The 16,768-nt window shown below is 47.4% G+C and overlaps 1 protein-coding gene across 1 annotated transcript; it reads right to left on the reverse strand.

The window, feature by feature from the left end:
* Positions 1-546: 546 nt before the first annotated feature.
* On the reverse strand, positions 547-6,000 carry FGF4 (fibroblast growth factor 4). The gene is made up of 3 exons (XM_048307641.1): positions 5,697-6,000; positions 4,766-4,869; positions 547-3,055 (listed from the first exon to the last, which is right to left on the reverse strand). Exons 1-3 carry the CDS (start codon positions 5,998-6,000, stop codon positions 2,879-2,881), a joined length of 585 nt encoding a protein of 194 aa, XP_048163598.1. The 3' UTR covers positions 547-2,878.
* Between the last annotated feature and the right edge of the window lie 10,768 nt (positions 6,001-16,768).

A 16,768-nucleotide genomic window follows, 5' to 3' on the forward strand; every position in this document is an offset into this window, starting at 1 on the left:
GTGAAGAAATGTTTCCTAATCTTGCCATATGATTTCACACAGCCCTTCAGATTTCTATACATGTGGACTGAGTATGAACACGAATTGTAAAAAGATCCTATCCCAAACCAAACGGGTTTCTTGCATCGGTGTTGTCACACTTCACAGGGAGAGCAGCCAGCCCTCACTGGAGCCCAAACCAGGTGATCAGGCTTGTTTGTAACATTAACAACGAGCAACATAAACCTTGCAGCTGATTTGTGCCTCTGACCATTAATTTTGGGTGCTGCTGCTGTTAATAACCAGGGAAACAATGCAAGTGAGAGCAGCAGCGTGTGGCAGATGCAAGAGTGTGTATCTGTTACTGAGCTTGGAGCTGGGCTTTCCTGGACAACGTCCAGCTTTGGCAGGGGGAACTTTAGCTGAGTAAGAAATCCAGGCTGTCAGTCCTGGAGTAGCTGGCAAAGGTGCAAAGGCTTTGGGAAAGTGAAATAGCTTTTTTTTTTTTCCCCATGCAGGATGCATTGCATCATAAAGAGTTAAAAATCAGTACCAGGGTGTCAGGCATTGTAAACGTTCATCATTTATTATGCATTTAAGTGTGCACAGCACATACACCACAGTCTTGAACAGCACCTGTATAAAACTACAGACAGATTCTGGTAAATGGTGACAGCTCATACCATGTAACGTTGTTATCAAGGTTGCATCACAATATTTAAAAGTTACAACAACTACCTCTGAACATATCTCGTGTGAGGCCGTTGGTTGTGGATTTAATGAAGTGAAGAGTGGCAAAGAAGAACCATTCCCAGAGAGAACCTTTGTGGTCTGATTTTGCTATCTGAAATCTGGAACAAAATCATCTGTTGTCAGAGGTAGTGATGATAAATACACAATGATTACTCACGTACAGAAAACATAGAAAGTACAGAAAATTCCCAGTTTTACAGAAAAAAAAAAAACAACTTAAGAATCCTTAGGCATGATATTTCCTTTTCCTTAATTATTTTTGCTATGAGGGCAGCTGCCTTAAGGTCTGGTCTTGATCTGCTCTGATCTTGCTGAACTTTGGTGAGTAGAGTTTGTCTTCAAGGTCGTGTGTAAGTAGAGGATACAGGCAGGTCTATACCATTACAAAGGAACAAAGGCTTTTGTGCAGGAATGTAAAGAGGAAAAGATAAAAAGCTGAACTCGAAGAATTGTGTGTAGCCAGAAATAATTAGTTTAGATTGGAAGATGATCTGTAAATGTCCTCTAACATTGTGGTTAGTCCTGGCTCCCACCTAACATATTGATGCCCCAAAGATGAAGTATCTTTTAAATAAAAAATAAAAAGAAAAGAAAGAAAGGAAAAAAATGAAAGGGACCAAAAGAAAAAAAAGATGCATGAATCTCTTTAGTGATTCCCCCATAATCAAACCTATCTTTTCCTTCATCACGTTAGAGACATGAGTTACACTTGCAAAATATATAAGGAGAAATATAGGGTTACTTGATGACGATATAGTACTGCAGCCTGACAGCTGCCTGCAAATATTTTCACCATGATTACCCTTACTAAAAGTAAACCACTGGGTAAAGATAGCTCAAACGTGACAAGGCTCAAATAGGATGCAACCAACTCTATCCTGAATACTTCTGGCTACATATGGAGAAAAAGAGAGATTTGGGATTATGATTGTTCCCCCAGGCCCCCTCCAGAACTTTAAGCCCAAGCAGGAAAGTGGGTACCTTCCTCCCATGCAGAATTTGTTACGAGACTGGCTTTGAGAGTAAGTGAGGTAGAAATTAATCAACTTCGTCAGGGAATGAGACAGAAAAAAAAGCAGCATATTTCTCCTTCCAAATACTGCAGCAAAAATAATAAATAGTACAAACCAACCTCAATTCCTCATCATCAATCTAAATTCTTTCTGTGGAGCTTGTGTTTGCTACAAACCAGCAAGCGCTTTTGCCTTGTAGAAAACTCAGGAGTGTTATAGAGCTCCCCACACTTTGAAAAATGAATGTAGTCTCCAAATCTGAAAGGGAATTTGATTTGAGCGAAGTGGAGCTGGCTCATGGCAGCGTGTTCCACAGTGCGTTTGCTGGGGGAGGGACACACACGTTCTTTTTTAGCCTCATGCCAAGCAATTGTGCTAAATAAAATGAAGGGCCACAGTTTGTCTAAAGAGAAAATGCCAGCCCCAGCCCTGCTGAGCCGGCAGAGGTGGTTCGGCCTCTCTGAGGAGATGGGCTGCAGGGAGGTTCAAAGTTCAGCGCTGGCAGATCTAAAAACAGATTTGCGGGGTAGCTGTGCAGCAGCGCGCTCCCCGAGCCGGGTAAACCGATCCCATTGCAGCGAAATAGCAAAGGGGATCAGGCATTGTGTGTGGCTCCACGCTGGCATCCCACCCAGGCACCTCCTGCTCCCGGGCCTAGAGCTGCGCTGGGAGTCACCGGCGGCGTGGAAAACGCGCAGGGGAGGGCAAAGCCGCCATAAAAACCAACCAACCAACCACTTGTACAACAACAAACACCGAACAACACACAAACAGTGCAAAAGGTTGGAAGAGAGGAATTGGATGTCACCTGGCTTAGGACACGGAGTAGCAGCACACCTGTGATAACTCAGAACTGAATTAAATAAACCACGAAGCAGAAGACTTCTACTGTTGCACCGTGAAATGAAAGACCTTGGGTTGGAGGTTTGCTTTGTTTTCAGAAATTTAAAAAAAAACCAAAAGAAGTAACTATAAATAAATTTTGTGACAATATATACAGATTTAAATAATTAACTTAAATATCTTGCACCTACTCTTGCATAAAACTCTCCAGTAAAAGTGCACCATGTTTCTTTTCCCCAAAGGTGTTCTGCGTCTTCCCCTGTGCTGAGGTAGGTCTGAAGGGAGATGTCTCAGATTCTAGGAAGAAAATGTGTCACTGTCATTGTGGGAGATACTTTATTGCCTTTCTTTGTTCTTCCATTTTTGCTCAGGGCTATGTACATCCCGGGATAAATCCTGGATTCGTAAGCATTGTAGTTGTTTGGCAGGAGAATCTCTTTGAATTTGCACTCGTCATTGAAATGGGCCTGAAATGAAAAGGAAAGAATGAGAGGGAAGGAATTTTAAACATCAGGTGTGGGAAGAGTCTTGCTACCAGGTGTAGAAGGTGTGTTGTGGGCAAAGGTGCAGGTGAGTCCCCCCCACTTAGCAATCTTTTGAAGTGGCCTCTGAAGCTTCAAACAGGGCTCAGGAGCCGGAGGAGCATTAGGGATGCTGTGCCCAGGCCAGGCACGTACACCCAAAGGTGGGAAGGACACCATGGGAGGGACAGGGCCACATTCAGAGAGCTGAGGTGGGCAAGGCCCTGAGGTGGGCAAGGCCCAAGCCCAGTTCTGTGGTCCTGCTCATCAAATTGCTCCTGCTTGTCCTGCCAGAAATAAATTGCCTGAGAGGCTTCAGAAAAGTTGGAATACTGGCACTTTCTCATGTTGCTTGAGGAGAAAGAGACATTTTAAAGCCACTCATCATGGACAGTATTTTCTGCTCCTTTAGATTTAAAATCAAAGGAAGGGTTTGGATAACTTGGGTTAATGGATCAGGACAACAGATCTGACAGCAGGCAACCTTTCAGGGCTGTGGTTTCATTTGCAAGTACGTACAAAGAGGGACAGGTCTTGCAAGTGCCTTATCTGGAAAGGAACAAAGGAACTCATCTCTTATTGCTGGGCAAAAACCCCGGGGTTTGTAAGAGAGGTCTCAGCCTGCCAAGCTGAACACTGCACCAGGGATTATTTTACCCAGGACACCAAGGCAGCAGCATCCCTAAGAAAGGATGCATTTTGGTGACTGCTTCTGCCTGGCTTTTATATACGTCAAAATCCTCTGTAACAGTACCAATGCCCCAGAAAATAATTCTGGATTCTTCGTGCCTTCATGTGAAAATGCCCCAGTTAACTCTGACATCGTTTGGCTCTTCCTCAGCCCAAGTTTCTTCAGAGGGCACTTGGGGAACATGACATAGAAAATTCATGGATGAGGAAGGTGAGCCCGGAACATGAGTTTAAAACTATGCTGGTCACAGTCACTTACACAGAGCTGAACTCAAAAGCAGGAGGACAACTCAACATGGGCAAAGATAGACCCTGTTACTGTCCACCTCAAGTATATTTTACAAGATGTCTCCATCTTTTCTGAAGATCCCAGGTAAAAGAAGGTCTGTATTGTCTCCTAATAGATCTTCCTTCTCATAAACAGAAGTTCAGACCCCAAGGATGCTGAACTGCCATGGGAACTGACTCTCTGTCCAAGAGCATTAACAAAGAGTGATCGATGGGTCACTGATCCATCACACCACAAAGGGTCACTTGTGGGGGCCTGGCTGATCACAAGTTCAAGTGCCCTCTGAGAGATGGAGTGAGTGGCTGCCACACCTGCCTAAGGCTGCTTGTACTTAGATATAAGAAATGCATGGACTAAGCATAGCTTGAGGTCTTGCCAAACAGATGACTGCTCTGTGCTCTATGAGGCAGGCGAGATGTGCAGCCATGGCTGGGTGACCACGGTTTTTATGCGAGAACCAAGGAAATGTAATGCAAAAGAGAGGGTTTCACTTCAAAACTCAGTAAGCAGTGTAACTGGGCAGCACAGCTTCTGCTGGCAAGGCAGCAAGGGCTGCTCTGTGCTGCCCGACCCAGGAGGGGCAAGGATGGAGCTTGGGCAGCGTTTGGCACCGTGCACACATCTCACCCCAGCTGACCACGGTCCCCTCCCCAGGCACTCACTCAGTGGCTACTTACAGATCCATAGAGTTTGCCTTTGCTATTCATGGCCACGAAGAGTCCACTTCTGACACCAAATATGCTCACCACGCCTCTTTCCACGGGAGAAATTTCCAGCAGACCTACAGAGGAGGCACAGGAATCAGGGGGACAAAAGGGTGTGCCCTGGACTGTGTGGTGACAGTGCTGTGCTCACCCACAGGCTCCCATCCCCAGTGTGCATCCCCACATCCCAGTACTGCTGTGGGTGGCCGCAGAACCCCAGGCTCGTGCTCCACGTGCTGCCCTATGCCCCATGCTGGGACTTCTCTTCTTTTAGCTAAGTATCTATTTTTATTTTGCCCCCAGGCATCCTCTTGTGTAGACAAGGTTAAAATAAGCCAGAGAGTGCTTAGGGCAAATGAAACATTTGTCATCATGCAGCTTATATCCCTGCTCCCGGATCTTATTGTTTCAGTTGGATATCAGAGTCATGGGGCCACGGGGTTAAGTCCCCAGCAGATGCTTTTCAAGTTTGGGGGAGAGCTGGGCTCACCCCAGCCCCTACTCAGAGTGGGCGGCCCACGGCACTGCGGCTCCTCCAGATGTTGAGGCAACCCCGACACCTGATGCCTGACGGCGGCAGGGGGACAACACGGCGCTGAACAGCGCCGACGAGCCCCTCCGGCACTCCCGACGAGCTGCTCCGGAGCGCCCGATGGGCTCCGTCGCCGCCCCGCTACCCCGGGCGCCCGCCGCTCTCGGAGGAGCCAAGGGGCGCAGCCCCGCGGTGCTGCGGGCGGCCGGACTTTTTAGGGAAGCTCGAGGTCTGCCATGCACCCACCCTCCTTTCGGGACATGCCACTCTCGGGGCAGGTGAGTCGCTCCGCTCCCGCAGAACTGCCCTCCGGCGGTCCCGCGGGCGCTGAGCGTCTCACCTGCCCCGCCGCGCGGGTTGTCGCCTGCTTACTGTATCGATTCTCGCTGTGAATCCCATCGATGCGGCCGTCGGGCAGGACCTGGATGTGGAAGCCGATGCCCACATTGCAGTAGAGGCGCCGCAGGCGTTTGATGCCCAGGAGGTAGTCGCCGTCGCGGGCGGCATCGCGGCGCTCAGCCGGGAGGCGAGCGACGGAGCGGGCGAAAAGAGCCGCGTCCCAGCGGCGCTGGCGGGGTCCGGCGGGGAGGCGACCCGGGGGCGACCGGCCACGCACCGCCCCTGGCCACAGCAGCCCCAGGAGCAGCGCCGGCAGCAGCGCCGCGGGGAGAGGCATCCCGGCTTAGGGGCGGGTAGCCACTGGCCGGCCGCCGGTCGCTCCGAAAATACGCTCGCCCCCCAGCTCCCACTTTATACTGAGGTCAAAGAAGGGGAGGAAAAAAAGAAAACCAACAAAAAGCCAAAGAGAGGGGAAAAAAAAAAAAGGAAAAAAAAAAAAGAAAACCAAAAAGCGAAGCGGAGAGGGAGAGAGGGAGGGAGCTTAGTGCTCAGTCCCCCGTGGATCTGCGGTTTCCCTGGGCTGGCTGCATGGAGAGGAAATCCCGGGAGCAAGAGCTTCTGAACTTGATCTCAACTCCAGGAGTCTTGTCTGAAGTGCTGATCTTCTTCTATAGCTGCTCAGCCATAGCGCTTTAGCCCTAGCCACGATATTTATATATCCATGTGCGTTGGTACCTATTACATCACCACCTACTGCTGTCTGCTGCAGCCCTCCGGTTTAGCTGAAAGTCAAATTATCACCCCTGGATGCTTAACAGCTCTGAAGCGTCTTGAAGGGACAGGGTGAGCAGCACTGGTGCTAAACAAGAAGGACAGAACAAACTTTTAAAAAGAAAAGGTCATATTTTACGTTAATCACAGCAACTTTTCTCATTTTTTCTTTTTTCTTTCTTTCTTTCTTTCTTTCTTTCTTTCTTTCTTTCTTTCTTTCTTTCTTTCTTTCTTTCTTTCTCTCTCTCTCTTTCTCTCTTTCTCTCCCTCTTTCTCTCTTTCTCTCTTTCTTTCCCTCTTTCCCTCTTTCTCTCTTTCTTTCTTTCCCTCTTTCTCTCTCTTTCTCTTTCTTTTTCCCTCTCTTTCCCTCTCTTTCTTATTTTCCCTTTATGTCTCCTTTCTTTATATTTTTCCTTTTCTCAAATGCCTACAAATGCTAACGCAAGATACGAAAATCAAAGAACACCCAGCACACTTTCCCCCCAACACAATGTATGACTATGTAAATCTGTGGAATTTCAGCTTTTTGCTGTATCCAAGTGACATAGTTTACAGTTTGCTGGATGCAGAAAAAAAAATTCCCTTCATTAAAAGCCAAAACAGTTGTTAAATGAGAGGTTTAAGAAATGAAAAATGAAAGAACTTGCAAAAAATACCCTCAAAAAAACAAAAAAAAACAAAAAACCAACCACCAAACAAACCAAAAACCCCAAAAAAACAAAAACAAAGGAAAGGACTAAGGTTTTAATAAAGAGGAAAACATTTAAAGAGGCAGCAAGTGTTAAAAAGTGGCAATAAAGTTTCTGGTTCTAAATATCCCCTTAAGAAATCTGGAGCACCAGACATGTGGAGCTCCCTCTTGGTCACTGCACTGACAGGAGCTGTGGTGACACAAGTTTATCCCAGAGCTTGGAAGCTGCCCACTCGTGCAAGTATTGCTGCACTTTTTATTGGAATGGGTATTTTTTAATCTTTACTCAGATGCTGCTGCCGCTGTGTTTTAGCGATGCCTTTGTTCTTAGGTAATTACTTCATTTGGTTTAGGTTCGTGGAAATGAAGGTCAGTGTTTAAAAGGAGGAGAAGTTTTGACCCCATCAGTTTACAAGGACTTTGCTTAGAGCAAATCCTCTATGTTTCATCACCTCCCATAGCTTCAGCCTCGGCCCTCAACAGGTTTTCAGAACAAACAGGTGAGGAGACATTAGGACAATTTTGGAAGGTCCTGAATTAATATGAAAGTGTGTTTCGGGGGAGGGGGGGAGAAGTGGTTTGTGACTCAAGTCCTTTACAGCCTCAAGCCAGTTTAGTCTTTCACGCCAGTAAAGCTCTCCTGCTGTTCCAGCAAAGGATGCGAGAGAAAAGGGAATTGCCCCAAGGCAGATGACAGCTCACCTAGGTGCGAAAATCTCTGACCTTCGCTAAACCTGAGCAAACTTAGATGATGTGCTTTTATTTCTTCTTGTGAGGTGCACATGCCACTGCTTTGGGGCAGTTGCAGTCTCCTCGGTGTGGTTTCGTCCCAGCCTCAAACAAGTTCACTCATCTGTGTGTGTTCAAAGACAGCACAATGCAGACTTTTCGCTGTGGAGGTGGAAATGCCCCATCCCTAGAAATGTTCCATGTTGGACAGGGCTTTGAGTAGCCTGGTCTGGTGGAAAGTGTCCCTGCCTGTAGCAGTGGGTTGGAATGAGATGATCTTTAGGGTGTGTTCCAATCCTAACAATTCTGTGATACTGTGAAATCCCACTGATGTCAAATGCACAGATATTTACCGCATTTTTATGTGCATCAGGTCCGTCCAGACCCCTCTCACACCTGATGAGCTGAGTGGCTCAGTTCTGGATGCAAAGGCTGTGCATCAGGCAAAGATCAGCTGCTCCCAGGCTTGGAAACTGCCCTCCTCCACAGGGCTGGGCTGGACACCTTGTCTTTCCCCAGGGCCCTCAGGGCAGTGTGATCCCAGCTCACTTCAAACCCTGAATTATTTGCTCTTGGCAAACAGCAGCGGGTGAATTTGGGATTAAGTTTATTTACCTTCTGAGGGATGAGGAAAAGGAGTGGCACTTCTGCTGACACACCTACCCAGCAGCTTCCCTTCTGCAGCAGAGGGGTGGCCCAGTGCCCATGGCTGGTGGGCCAGGGCCAGGTCTGCTTGGCCTTGCTGCCATGGACAGCAGCTCTGCCTGGCCCAGAGCAGTGTGAACTCTAAGCACGTTCAAACTCCAAGTTAGGGATGTGCCCTGGAGGCTCAGCAAGGAAGGACACCTTCATCCCTTTGGAATGTATGGAAATGGGTCCTAGAACACCCTGTTAGGCTCCTAGTCCATGTGTGTGCAAGGCCAGGTCCTGAATGGTTACATAGAGAATGCAGAACATCGGGTGACATTGCCACCACACCACAGATTATTAAAGGATCCTTCTGCAGCTTCATTCGTAAACCTGCCACAGGATTAGACATCACTCTTTCCATAAAGGCTTCTAGAGAACTTTTCTGAGAGCAAAAGCAACGAGTTTCCAGCTAAGAATGAAACAATGAGGTTTGGGTTTGCTTTCTAATTGTCTGCATTCATGTGCGTGTGAGCTTGTCTGCAGACTACCTATGAAACCCTGGTCCTGCTGCTGGTGTGGTTCTCCTTTCCCTCCCTCCCTCTTCTTTCTCTTGTTTGTACCCAGGAAAAAACCTGCAGGGAGGGAGGCAAAGCAGAACCACAGCATTTTCAGTTTGCACCATGTAAATGACAGGCGCAAGACGCTCACCTTCGGGGTGCTCATGCTGTAACACACTGTCAGTCAGAAAGTATTGGCACAGGAAACCATTAAAGCAGGGTATTCCCTATGGAAGCCAAAAATCAGTGTCAGGCAGTCCAGGCCAGAGACAGGAACTGACCCTCCAATGTGCCATCAGCTTTCAGGCAGTGAAGGGGAGTTGGGTGTCTCCACATCATCCCATAATTAATTCTGGATTTTCCACGTTCCGCTGCTATGTGTCCCCACTCCTGGTGTCACATGCTCTTTCCCAGCAATGATTTAGATATTAAACCAGGTAAAATTCATCTCTGCATTTGCTCTCTTCCCTAAAAAGCATATGAGGATGTCACAGTTCAGACAGCTCTCCTTCCCAAATCCCTCTGGGCTTAAAGTATAAAAAAGAAGAAAGGATCCACAGAATTCAGGTCCACACCCAGGTTCAAGCCCCATATCAAGGGTTCTGAAGGAAAAAAACGAAAAGAAGAAGGAATCTGGAATACCTTTAGAGCATTATTTTGCAATTGCCCTGCCTTAGCAGCCATCCAAGCCTGGCTCTGTCTGCCTTTCTGAAGGAATCTAGGTCCACAATTTAAAAATCAATTTACATATTTATTAACTCCAGTAAATAGATGTAAATGACCCTGAAAGTTATTGCTCATGAGCTTTTCTCCTGAAGGCAAACATTTCACTGAGACCCTTTGGTCTGGAAGGATGGGGGGGCTGTACTGGAAGGGGCATGGAGAAGGATATTGTGAGGAAAAACTCCCTTTCACCCTGTTTGCATGCTATGTGAAAAAGCACCCCAGCTCCCCCTTTGCCTACGTCCTTTTTAATTACAGGCGTTTGGGAGGACAGGCACCCAGCGCTCTGCAGAAGGGCAGAGCCTGGGAAAGCTTTCTCCCGTTCACGTCTGGCTGCCTCCGTGTGTGAGCAGGGGCAGCGGTCCCGGGAGAGGAGGCTGCCTGGAATGCCGGGGTCGCTGGGAGACCTCGGCCGTGCCGCCTCTGCCTCCTGCATAACACACATACCCACACCCGAGCCGGCAGCCAGAGGCACTCCGGGCTTTTTTCCTCTCTCTGTTTGCAGCTGGTCTATTTGATCTCTGTGTGCCTGGGCTGTTTGCTGCTGGGACCGCCTTGCCGCGATCAAAACCTCATTATCTCCGGTGATGCCGCCGCGTTCCGTATCGGAGAAGGGCAGTGGAGTAGAGCAGCGGGCAGCCGCGGGGCTGGGCAGGCAACAAAGGCGGCGATGACCTCGCTGCGGTGTGTTTGGACTGATTCAGTGAGGGGACTGAGCATCGCTCGGCTTGGGATGGGTGAGGATGCCTTCAGCAGCTACTCCCTCTGCTGCTGGGCAGCTCGAGCAGTGCCACATCCCCGTGCAAGGCAGACATCAGAGGGGACACGGCTGCGCTCATCCGTGTGGCTCCTGCAGGGCTTCAGCAGCGCGGATGTTGCAATTCCCACTTGCAGCTTGTGTCCGTGCTGCTCATATACAGCCGGAGCTGCAGGAAGGGGTGCCCAGGAGAGCTGGGAGATCGAGGGCCAGACCTCTGACTTGCTGGGTACTCCATCCAGTGCCATGGCAGCCTTTTCTCGGCTGCTGGGCGCGGTCTGTTTCCTCTGTATGGGGTCATGTTCCCGCAACATCCCTTCAGAGGTGGGAGGTGGCTGGTCGGTGGCAGCGGCCCTCTGGGAGACTCAAGGCCACTCACCAAGCAACCTGGCAAGCCATTTCCTTGTCCTCCTGGCATATGAACAGCTCTCAGGTGAAACAACACCTCCACACAACCTATTACACTTTCTGCTTCTCAACCTGTTTCTCAGGCTGCAGCTTTGCTCCGTGCTTTTCTTGCACTGCCTGTTAGTCCAGGGCAAAAATTCCCAACCCTACTGTCACCGCTGGTCTGTATTTCCAGCAGTTTTCTTTGCTCGGTGGCTTTTGCTCTGGTAGCAGCTCTTCTGGCTGCATGTGCTTCCTGTTGTCCACTGCCCTCTCTCTCTCTTTCCCTGTAGCTGTTCTACTCCCTCATCCATCCTCAGGACAACAGTGGAAGTCACATTTCCAGACATCACCCAGCCCTTAACTGGGTGGCGGGATGAGTGGAGAACGTGGAGATGTGAGGAGTCTTCAGGAGCACCACTGCAGCTTGTGTGATTGAAGAGCAGGATGGACTCAGTGGGATGGGACAGGGGGAAGCCATCAGTCAAGGCAGATCATTCTGCGGGCCAGACGTGTTCTGGGGTTTTGTCACAGCCCCCTACCCCTCATCCTCATGTAGTTTGAACCAAAGTTTGGGAGGGAAGTCTGCTAAGAGCACAGATGGGGAAATGTGCTCAGGAGGCTCCAGTTCCTGATGTTGGTCTTCTTTGGAAAAGTTTATTCCCAGCCAGGCTCACTCTTAGGCTGCAGCTCACAGGCTGATACTTTCATGCTCACTGCTGACGTTTCTTCATGCACTATTTTCTCCTGTATTCTTTTTACCTATTGAAATTATAAACACTTTAAAACTAAAAATATACATTTTTTTCCTTTTGTCAGATTATGACACACATACTTCTGCTGATGCATTACTTGGCACTCTGCCAAGCAAAACCGGTGAAAGGAAACATAATAGAAAATGAGTTTTGAGAATCAGAGTAAGTGTTTGTTAAGCTTATTTTTATTGTTATTATTGTGGGAAATAGTAGCTTAAGTTGACTTTTTGTGTGAGAATGTTTTAGCTGACTTTGAACGTAGCATAATTGGTTTACACCAATCTGTTCAACATGTGGCCTCTCTTGCATGAATCACTTTTTACCCGTGGCTAAAGTGAAGAAAACTGGCTGCTGTAAGCAAATGACGTGTATTGCTGAATTTTAAAACTCCCTAGCAAAGCACCACTTAGAACCTGTCAGAACATATATGGACACAGCTGTACAACCCATAACCCCTCCGAGCATGCAGAGACCAGCTTTTCCAGTTGACCTTTAGTGTCACAACTGTGAAACAAATCCTCTGCTTTCCTGATACCACTGGTGGTATTAGCAGTGGCAACAGCTTTATCTTTTACTCTGGCACACAGAAAGCCCTGAAAACAGGTATAAAACCAGGTCAGCATTACATTACTCCTGATGGAGCCAGCCAGACACATCTGTAGGGTTTTGATGGGTGAGTTTTTGAAAAGCAAACTGCAAGCCATGAACTATGCACAGGTAACAGCTCTAGAGCTTGAAGATCAACCAGCATGGAGGTTACTCACCAAGTTTCTGTCTTGTTTGAGGGTAGTGACAGCAGTAACACGTCAGGTAAAATGTATTTGCTTCCCCTTTGTTTGGAAAGCAGAGCCAAGAAGGCAGCTCTATAGCTGAGCAGCGTCCTGCAGCAGTGTGTGAAACAAGTTACCTGTCAGCAGACACGTCAGTCATCTGTCAGCAGACCCGTCCCAGGGATTTGTCACAGGTTTCATTACTCGCTCTCTTCGTGCTGGTGAATTACAGGCCTTGCAGGTCACAGTGGGAGCCAGTCCTCACTCCAAGCTCGTATCACACGAGATACAAGTTAGTAAGATTTGGATGAATAATCTGTGCTCTGAAAAATCCCCTTGACACACCAAGAAACTGGCAGAGATGGCACGGCTTGGTTTTTGATTAAACCATTTCATTCCCCTTGCTATTCAAGGCCCAAGATCAACTTTGTTCCAGTCAACCATTTTAACATTAACTACTTTTACTCCCTTCTTTCTCACTTCACTGATAAAGCTTCGAGAGCTACAGAGCCATCAGCATTACAGGAATGAATCCATACACCTTAAGAAATGACAAGCAACAGAAAACAATAAAGGCTGCTCATCCTCTTTTGGATGATTCCTCGTGCTGCTCTGAGAGCACACATCCCACGGGGTTTGCTTTTGTTCCTGCAGGTGAAAGAGGGAGTAGGACTGGGCTCTGAGTCAATTTGCTCCATGAAGCTGTGCAGCCCCCTTAGCTCTCAGCAATGAAGATTATTATTTTTCTTGCATTTCAGAACATGTTCGTATTTGGACCAGGAGAATGTACAGTTTCCATCCTGCCAATGAGCTCTGCAGGAAGAGATGCCCAGGGAATTAGCTCAGGCACTTACCTGGCTTGGGACTGCTTTTTAAAAAGCAGAATGGGTTAAATGCAAATTAGAAATGACCAATTTGAAGACTGTCTTGAGGGAAAAAAACCAGTCTTAAATGAGGCAGTCAACAACAGAATGAAGGCTTTGGTATTTTTGTTAATTTCCCGGACCAACCCATGATTCCCTCCAGTGACTGGAACTCAGCCAAGTGTCCCTCCTGAATGTGTGCATCCTGCAAATGCAGAGTGCAATAATGTGGCCATCTAAAACCTCTTAGCTGCCACATCCCAGCAGAGCCCATCCCAACAGCTTTTCCCCAACATTTTCCCTTTGCTACCACACACCTGAAGTAACAGGTAAATTATTGCGTGAGAGGTGCCACTGAGCTCATTTCCATGGAACTTCCTGGGATAGTGGGACTAAACAAAATAAGCTTTGGCTACACAAAGTCTGATCCCCTCCAGAGACACTGGTTTTGTGTCAGAGCACACCCATGGAGGATGATTATTTTGATACAAAACTCCACGTGCTTTGTTATCGGTATTAGCGGGAACGGAGGATGCACACAAGAGCTGCTGGAATCAGGGCAGCGGGATGGGAATGACACATAACGAAGGGAAAACTCCCTGCCCAGGGAATTCAGACAGTGCTGTGCAGTCACTGCTGTGCTATTTGCCACGTGCTATATCCAGTCACAAAATATTCCACTCAGTCAGAGACACGGCCAGAAAAAGCCCTGCGAACCCCAAAGTCTTGGAGTCTTATAATAACCCCCAGAGCACACCCTCCTCCACAAAAGGAGCCCAGCAATGCTCCCAGTGACCTGCCAGGGACACACTGCATGCAACTTGTTCTGTATTTTAAGAGCCAGGCAAAAATCACAGGGGCTGGTTTCAGTGCCTTCATGGCCATCTAGCATTGCTCTGGAACAGGGAAACAAATCTTTTTGGTTCCCCTCATGAGATTTCACAATGCTGGAATGAGCTGTTACAAAACTATCTGGAGTTTTCAGAGTATCCATTTATTTCAGTGGTTGAAAACTAAATTTGGATACCAGTATTGGGTGAAAAAGGATTCCACCATTGAAAAAAAAAATCCTTTCAAAATTAATCTGCCTTCTTTCCACCCCCCTCCCCTAATTTCCACTAATTAATTGGCAAATTTATATTCCTGAGAGCTGCTGGACCAACACAGTAGGAAGCTACTTGTCACTTGAAGTTCAAATGCAGGATTTCAGGAAAAGGAAAAAGCATTTGAGTCTTTATGAGCATTTCTTGGATTGGAAGACAAAGTAACATAATAATGGTACAAGAGTTGTTACTGTAAAATGCCACTTCTATTACCCACAACACCATACATATCATCACTATCATTCTCATTCTGATTATTTTTCTGGGAAAAAGAAAATCATTCTAAGACTTCAGTCCCAATCAAACCACAAACAGGATGGAACAAATCAGCTGCTGGCTGACTTGCAGAAGAAGGGCAGCTGAAGCTGGTCAAGATATCGTGCCAGGACCTCTGGAACTAGAGCTCTGTGTCAAACCAGGGCCAGCCTTGGAGAGATCAGACCAATCCTCAAGATTCTGTCAGGTGAAGGTGGATGTTTGTTGGTGTGGGCTTAGAGGGTGGATGGAAATCCTGGCTCAGAACCCTTTTTTGGGGAGCGATGGACTGTGGCCCCAGGAAAGATCCCGCTGGCTGGGGACTGGAAGGTGTTGGAGGGAGCAGGAGGCAGGGAGCCCTCAGAGCTACCCTGTTTGTTTGCCTGGAAATCCCCCCTGAAGCGCTGCCAGAATGATTTAATGAAATGTTACTTTTGCTGGCGGTGCCTGTTTTCGCAGTGGGTGCTGAAGAGGCAAGAAGTGTCATCCTTAACAAAAGCACGGGGATGTGCTACACCCACAGTCAGGGCTCACCTTTTCCTTTCCCTCTGAAGCTTCCCTGCTCTTTCTCACACTGGCTGGGGCCACTGCTGAAAAATTGGGAAGAGGGAGGAGAGAGGGGAGAAGAGCTGTGCTGGCAAGTGTTGTTATACAATATATTTTGGCAGAGCTCAGAAAGTTTCCCTCCACCCCTCTCTGTCACCACAGTAGTTTATCTAAACTGCAGCAGGCAAATTAAGGAGTGTATATCCAAAAAACTGCCCCCAAACTCCCTCCTGTACCAGCTTTGGTGCGCGTGCAATCGTAGTTCAGACCCATGGGAACACACCTCACACACTGTTGTAGATTATTATTCAGCAGCAGCAAATTCCCACTGTTTTTCACCAAGCCTGAGGGATGGTTTGCAACCCATTCTCAATTCTCCTGGTGCTTCCAACTCAACATGGGCACAGGCTGCAGGGTCAGCTCCCAAATAAAAGGGATCATGATTTGATCGTGTTGGCAAAGTGGCTTTGGGAACTCTTTTCTTCCCTTTTGGGAATGCCCTGCTGTGGTGCTACTCCTGCACCACCAGCACCAAACTCATTTATGACCAAGTTGCATATTACTGTAAGTTAAATATAACTATAATTTGCATAATATTGTAAGTTACATATTTCTAAAGCTTCTGTGACAATCAGGGATAAGGGAATGACATTTCCATCACCTGCAGAGGAGAAAATGCAGAATACCTTTGCTCAAGGGCTATCTTACACTGCTGAAGGAGCTGCAACACCTCAGCAGAAAGCTCACAAAGAAATCTGCCAGACACATTTAAAGAGCAATTTGGAATCACCAAACCCCGAGCAAATATATCTCGCTGTTGTTACAGCATAAATATAATTACTGCTATTATTAGTAGCAGGAATAGTCACTATTAAGGTTATTATTAGCCATAATTTTTACTGTGGTACCACTTAGGAATTCTCTCCGAAGACCAGGGTGCCATTGCAGCACGCTCTGTGTCACTGTTACCATGACAGTTTTGCTCTGTTTGCCGGTGTGTTTTGGCTAGAGAGCCAGCTGTGCTCCAAGTTGCTGAGCAATAAATCCCAAACCAAATTCAGGACCAGATTTCTGCCCCAAGTCTCAATCCTGCGACTTGCCGTGGAGGCTGCTCTGAAACTCTGCCCGAGTCCACCAAGTGTCTCTGCAAAAACACCACTCCTACCAAAACTAGGGGCTCTCAAGTCAAGTTTTTGAAAATATATGTTGCAGGGAAGTGCAGGAGGTGCTGCTGGTGAGATTGACACTAGAGAGAGTTATTGGTGGGAAATAAGGAAGATGAGAATTACTTCTTTGCAGTACAAGCAAATAGAAGCACGTTATATCAAGCAAAAGGTATTTAGCTAAGCAGGACGAGACAAACTTTGTGAAATGTTACACAAATACAGGTGAGATTTCCCTGACAGGTTGTCTCAAGAGATCCATGAACTGTTGTCCTGGCTCTCAGCTTGATGCTGAATGTACTAATTTTGTTAATCCTTCCAAGACGACTCAGTCGTTTGGCTTTTCTGTCTTGTGGCAACATGTGAAATTGGTCACTGCACACAGAGAGTGAATTTCATTGTAGG

The sequence above is a fragment of the Corvus hawaiiensis genome, chromosome 6, assembly GCF_020740725.1.
Source record: "Corvus hawaiiensis isolate bCorHaw1 chromosome 6, bCorHaw1.pri.cur, whole genome shotgun sequence".
In the NCBI taxonomy this organism is placed as follows: domain Eukaryota; kingdom Metazoa; phylum Chordata; class Aves; order Passeriformes; family Corvidae; genus Corvus; species Corvus hawaiiensis.

Bases quoted from the DNA above. Each gene is read 5' to 3' on its own strand.
- FGF4 (XM_048307641.1), bottom strand. From the start codon at position 6,000: ATGCCTCTCCCCGCGGCGCTGCTGCCGGCGCTGCTCCTGGGGCTGCTG. The intron at 4,870-5,696 runs GTAAGCAGGCGA...CCTCCTCTGTAG, and splicing joins TCACAGCGAGAATCGATACA to GTCTGCTGGAAATTTCTCCC. The intron at 3,056-4,765 runs GTAAGTAGCCAC...TTTTCATTTCAG, and splicing joins AAGGCAAACTCTATGGATCT to GCCCATTTCAATGACGAGTG.